The 6,832-nt window shown below is 37.0% G+C and overlaps 1 protein-coding gene across 1 annotated transcript in view; it reads left to right on the top strand.

The window, feature by feature from the left end:
- LOC106880096 (uncharacterized) overlaps window positions 1-6,832 on the top strand; it is a 46,009-nt gene that overhangs the window by 25,073 nt on the left and 14,104 nt on the right. Inside the window, exons 6-8 of the mRNA XM_052974101.1 lie at window positions 6-1,234; window positions 4,504-4,588; window positions 6,035-6,115. Of these exons, the coding sequence (XP_052830061.1) occupies window positions 6-1,234; window positions 4,504-4,588; window positions 6,035-6,115 (1,395 nt within the window). The remainder of the gene's footprint in view (window positions 1-5; window positions 1,235-4,503; window positions 4,589-6,034; window positions 6,116-6,832) is intronic.

A 6,832-nucleotide genomic window follows, 5' to 3' on the forward strand; every position in this document is an offset into this window, starting at 1 on the left:
ACCAGGTGCCAGGCAGAGGCACCGGCAACCAGGTGCCAGGCAGAGGCACCGGCAACCAGGTGCCAGGCAGAGGCACCGGCAACCAGGTGCCAGGCAGAGGCACCGGCAACCAGGTGCCAGGCAGAGGCACCGACAGCCAGGTGCCAGGCAGAGGCACCGACAGCCAGGTGTCAGGCAGAGGCACCGACAACCAGGTGTCAAGCAGAGGCACCGACAACCAGGTGTCAAGCAGAGGCATTGACAGCTGAATGCCACCCAGAAGCTGAGTACCACCCAGATCCATTGACAGCAGAGCAGCATCCAGAGGCACCAACAACCAAGCCCCGTTCAGAGGCACCAACAGATGAGTGCCGCCCAGATCTAAAGACAAAGGACCTCTTTCTTGATCTACCGAGAGTAGATCACCTGCCTGATTTACAGAAAGTAGATCATCCATCTGGTCTCAAGGGTGTGGACTCCATGCTTGATCTACAGACCACAGACTGTCTGCCACAACCACAAGAAACAAGCCACCTACTTGATCTGAAGAGGACAGAACACCTATCTGATTTAAAGAGAACAAAATATTTGCTACATCTACAGAACACTAATCATATGTGTAGTCAACAAGTGGAACACCTGACAGATTTACAGCAAGGAAAGAAACCAGATCCAGAAATAGCATATTTACCAAATCAACAAAGAGTGCCTACATCAGATTCATCATTAAGAAACAAGTTGTTTGCAGTAGAGGTAAAGAAACAATTGCCAAATATTCAAACAGAAAAACATTTCTCTGAGCTAGAGACAATGAAACAATTGGATGTGCAAAAGACATCTGAAAAATTCTTTGGGGTAAAAGTGAAGGAAAATCAACCTGAGATGAAAGCAAAAGAACAATTAGCTGAGCAGCAGACAAAGGAACAAACAAGTCAAAAATTGTTTGAGTTAGAAACATTGAGTTCTTTTTCTAAGCTTGTTGATGACACAAGTGAAATAGCTGATTCTTTCAGACAAATTTCTAAAGACAGAATTAGATTAAAACCTGTAATTGATAGTGAAAACATTAACAGCCAGCCTAAGAATGTGTTACACCATTTGGTAAAGGAAACTAATTCTGTATCCAGTCTTACATCAATTGTAAAACCTCTTGAGAAAAGTCATAGCAGCAGTGAAATCACAATGACAACTACCTCCCCGTTGAAACTTCCACAGTCATCTTCATCATCAAACAATTCTGCTTTTCATACGAAAGGTAAATGGTTGAGTTTTTATTATGAAATATTATTTGTAACTTTGAGTATTGCTTATCAGTTTGTGTTATATTTTCCTGTAATTTTCACACTAGAACTTTTAGTAGGTTTGGTCATTAGTTTGTTGTTGGTAGTACATAATATCAGACAGGCTGTGTGAAGATTAGAATGACCACACATAAGAGTTTACATATATTTTATTACTCAGTACATTTGTATTTATCTATGTACAACAATTGATTGAATGAAACACGATACATGAGATAGTAAATGCAATAGTTAAGTCCTCATTGCATAAAATATTTTAGTTATTTATATGGAAATCGTTCATGGTTATTAAAGACAGAATAAGTAGTAAAAATGAAAATGTCTTACCAGAGTTGACTGACAGAATTGTGTGCAAAACCTGAGGTTGTTCTGTCTTAGAGTTTGATATCTCAGCTTCTTATAACTTTTAGTTACATCATCATCATCATCATCATCATCATCGTTTAACGTCCGCTTTCCATGCTAGCATGGGTTGGACGATTTGACTGAGGACTGGTGAACCAGATCGCTACACCGGGCTCCAATATGATTTGGCAGAGTTTCTACAGCTGGATGCCCTTCCTAACGCCAACCACTCAGAGAGTGTAGTGGGTGCTTTTACGTGCTACCGGCACGAAGGCCAGTCAGGCGGTACTGGCAATGGCCACACTCAAAATGGTGTATTTTATGTGCCACCTGCACGGGAGCCAGTCCAGCGGTACTGGCAATGAACTTGCTTGAATGTCTTTTCTCGTGCCAGGAAGGCGACGTTGGTAACGGTCACGCTCAAATGGTGCTATTTACGTGCCACCAGCACGAAAGCCAGACAGCTGGTGCTCTGGCAACGATCATGCTCAGACGGTGCTCTTAGTGATTTACTGATTTAGTTACATTTTAGAATATTTGGCAAAACTTTGGCAAGAAATTTTACACAATTTTCTTTCAAGTATACTACTTCATTGGTTACATACCAGCCAATATTGACTGCAGTCAATCTATGCTTTTTTCTGTGATACACATATACTAGGTAGGAGATCTCTGCACTTAAGTGCTGCCCATATATCTAAGATAATGCCCTCTTCAGTTTTGGACTGTATCCAGAAATAAGATCTGGTTTATCAAAAGGCAAACCTTTCTTATCAAACACTCTTCAACCATTTGTCCATCATCAAATTGTACCACACCTATGTCTTCTGTAATGTTACTGTAATTTTGTTTTCTTTTTATATCCCATTTAGCTAACACCACTTTCATTATTTTTATAACTCTTAATTCAGGGTGGTGGATTGACAGGATCATTAGGAAGTCAGGTGGGGGGGGGGGTGCTTTGTGATGTTTTATTTGACTTTTTACATTCTGAGTTTAAATTCATTGAGATTAATTTTGCTTTTAATAAGGTTTGGAGTTGATAAAATAAGTCGTCAACCCCAATTAAGTACTGGGGTTGATACATGAGGCTAATATTAATGCTATTAGCCTTATGCATGTGCCTTTATCTGTCAACCAATGAGAGCTTGAAACAGCTGTCATGTTTTCTTGACTTAATGATAAATTAGTCAAAATCTTATCTCTCTCCACAAACAATTGTGAAATAATCATCAGCACTTTAGTCTGCTTTCCATGCTGGACAGGATCTGACAAGTTAGAGTACCATGTCTTGTTCCACATGTCTCAGTCTGACTTGGTTGGTGTTAGGAGGGGTGTCCATCCATAGAAACCAATTTACAGAGTGTACTGTGTGCATATTTTTATGGAACCAGCACTATAGAGGTTGTCTTGCCATTGACAAGGTTAAAGAGTTTTCTCAAATTTTGTTTTGTCTCGGTTCAATTTTCCAACTACTTTACTGCGTGTGCTAGGTGCTTTTTTTTTTACCGCCAGTACTAGTGAAGTCATTGTGTGACTTAGAGGGTGAAAGAGCCTCCACCACTGAAAGAGAAAATAGGGGAGTGAATGATGACTTTAGGTGAAGTACTGAGAGAAGTTGTAGTGTGCTGAGCAGAAAGAATTTGTTGTGAGAAGGTAGTGTTGGGAGAAGTACACTATGATGTGAGAAATGGATTTAGTCAAATGTATCGAAACATTTCTATATACCTTTAACTATTTAAATTTAATTACAAACCCAGAAATATATAAAAAAAACTATTAGGTTTAAGCACCTAATATATCTCAGATTATATTGTTTCAATCTAACTAATTTGAAGATACAATATTTTTTCCCTATAAAATATTTGGCACGTGGAGAAGTATTCCTTTGTTAAGCAATTTCTCCATCACACATTGGCTTGGTTTAAGCTTAGGTCTGACATAAGCCTTAGAACTCAAAATGCTGGAGCTTAACCCAGTTTTCATGGCATATAAGACACAGCTATTGCTGGAACTCATTTACAGCTGAGTGAATTGGAGCAACTGAAATTAAGTGTTTTGCTCAAGAACACAACACACCCGGTCTGGGAGTTAAAACCATGATCTGATGTTGTGAATGCAACGCCCTAACCATAAGGCTACATACCTTCACTTACATAAAATATTCAACTTCAATCTTTGATAATATTTTAGTTGTCATTGAAAATTGCAAATATTTTACCAAATATTCTATTTACATTTTTTTAACTACAAAAATGTTTAATAAAAATGTATCCAATTTTTAGAATTTTTTATTACCTCCTGTTTACAACAAAAATATTTGAGAAAATTTAATTTTCTGAATACTTCAGCTGTAAATTTCAATCTTATGTATAAACAGTTGTCATAAATTAAAATTTTTTTAATTTTGTTTCCACACTGCCTATTTCATTCAACATTAGATTTCTAATGCACCATGCATTAAATATCTAAAGGCACCCACTTACTTAATTGAAATTAAGGACTGAGATTGACCGTTATATTCTTCTCACTGAGATTGAATGTTCTATTTCTCTCATACATATATTATCACCAAGTTTTCATTTATTGCTAATTTTGGTTTTGCTATACATTATTGAATTGCCATTAATATCATGTTCATCCTCAGGCTGTTAGAATATTAGAAATGGTAGAGTACAAGATGTAGTGATTTGTGGTTCCAACAATACACCCCCTTCATGTTCTTAAGTTCAAATGCTGCCAGCATTTCACTCTGACCTTCTTCAATTTCTCCAGGGTGAATAAAAGAGATATCAGTCATATAACTGACCCCTACCCTACTAATTTCTGTACCGTATTGATATGTCACGTGTTGTTTTTATTACTGTTGTTATTACAGATAATATGTTTGATGATATGGATTTAACAGATTCCCAGATCTGTGTTTCTGAGCTGTCAGATAATGAACAATTCTCTGATAAAGGGTAATGGAATTTTATTAACATTTATGAATATTTGTGAATATTAAAGATCTGTGAAAGAGGATTATATTGAGATGTGTGCTACATTTATAACCTTTCCCGTGTACTCTTTCATATACCTTTTTAATATTTAAGCTAATACTTTATTTAATTGTAAAGATGTATTCACCATTAAATTCTAATTTAACCATCAATAAATTCAATTTGATTTAATTGCTTTATATAACTTCATATGAAACAACCCCAGTCTACACTGTAGTTATCAAAAACTTATTCAATAATAGATTTAAACTGTCATCCAGTTAAACACCACTGTTTACAACTTTATACTGTTCTCTCCAACCACATTTTACATTGATCATTCCACTGAACTACCAAATTATCTCTCCTTCTCCACCACTATATGCCTCTCAATCTCTATATCTGTTACACTATGCCTGCTTTTCTTCCCCACGACCAACATTTTGGCAACCTATCTAACCACGTCATCTCCCTCTCTCATCTTTCTTCTGTTTACTATACCAACATTACTATTCTGCTACTCTTCACTCCCATGGATCATTGGACAAACCCCACCCCATCTACCATTCATTACATCCATCCCTCAACATATATTCTTCATTCATTAGGTTCACACATCTCTTGCCTATTCCCCATCTCTCACTCTCTCTCTCTTGCAACCTCTACCCACCCACGCTTTTGGTTTCTCTGTCCTCACTCATTGCTATTCACCTCACAATTTCAGGGTTCATGCAGACACCTCATCACTATTATTCACATTTCTTCTAATATCTAAGTAACCAAGTTGCTCACTTACCTACAGCAATAAATGTCTTCTACTCTGGTTTTTTCCCCCCATACTTTAATCCCTCATCTCCTAGCATAAAGGCCTCCCACCAAATCTGGGGGGGTTGTAGTCTTTGGATTTATACAGTTTCCATTTCTACTCCTCTGTGTGGAACCCTCACACAAGGCCACCTGATGTACCTGCCTTTCCATTTTTCTTTATCCTTATTGTATCTGACATGCAGAAATTTATGCTACGGCGAGCTGGCAGAAACGTTAACATGCCGGGTGAAATGCTCAGTGGTATTTCGTCTGCCGTTACGTTCTGAGTTCAAATTCCGCCGAGGTCGACTTTTCCTTTCATCTTTTTGGGGTCGATAAATTAAGTACCAGTTACGCACTGGGATCAATGTAATTGACTTAATCCCTTTGTCTGTCCTTGTTTTCCCCCTCTATGTTTAGCCCCTTGTGGGCAATAAAGAAATTAGAAATTTATACTACTTGCTTTCTAGAACCTCAATCCTCTGGAAACTTCTCTGCTCACATTTTACCTACAAATATCGGCTTTACTGATGTTAAACTTATTATTTATAATTTTCTTCTAAATTAATGATTACAATATTTTCATTTTGAAATAAGAAACAAATTATTTTTATTTCACAGAAACCTATTCCTGCAACCACAGATTGAAAATGATGGAACCAAAATAGTAAAAGATTTAATTAAAGAACTTGTTCAGTTGAAGTAAGTTTTCCTGTAATTAAAGTTAATCAGTGTGTTTAAATTAATTATACATTGTATATTATGAAATGTGGCACTGAAATGTTTTATATTAAAACCAAAGTTAAGACATGATCAGTAACTGGAGTGTTGTGAGTTCAGTTCTCTTTAGAATCAACTCAGGCCTACTATTGTACATTCAGGTGTGCACAGCCTATTTAAAATTATTATGTAGACAAGTTGAAGTAATTTATTTTACATGCATTTTCCTATGCTTTCAAGGAAAGGGTGGCTTATGTTGGATATTCTTCTTGACTCCTGTCTGATTGCCAAACCATCACTCACCAACATGACAACCATTAGCCAATCACTGGAGCAAACATAATTATGCACTTTTTACAACTCAATATATCTATTAGTAAAACTTAAACTCTCTACCATAAAATTAGCGGGCAGTGCATTAACGTTGCAAATTAATTATACACCTTCACATCATACATTTTATAACACAATTTATACATATATTATACTATGAAGGAAATTTATATAAAATTGGTGCTAGTCTAGTTTTGCATGATATGTAACAGATGCAGCTGTGGCCGAGTGGTTAAGAAGCTTACTTCCCAACCATGTGATCTGGGATTCCGTCCCATGCCCCGTGAATGGATATGTTAGATGGAAACTGAAAGAAGAAGCTTGTCACACACACACACACACACACACACACACACACACACACAC

This window comes from Octopus bimaculoides, chromosome 1, assembly GCF_001194135.2.
Source record: "Octopus bimaculoides isolate UCB-OBI-ISO-001 chromosome 1, ASM119413v2, whole genome shotgun sequence".
Taxonomy (NCBI): Eukaryota; Metazoa; Mollusca; class Cephalopoda; order Octopoda; family Octopodidae; genus Octopus; species Octopus bimaculoides.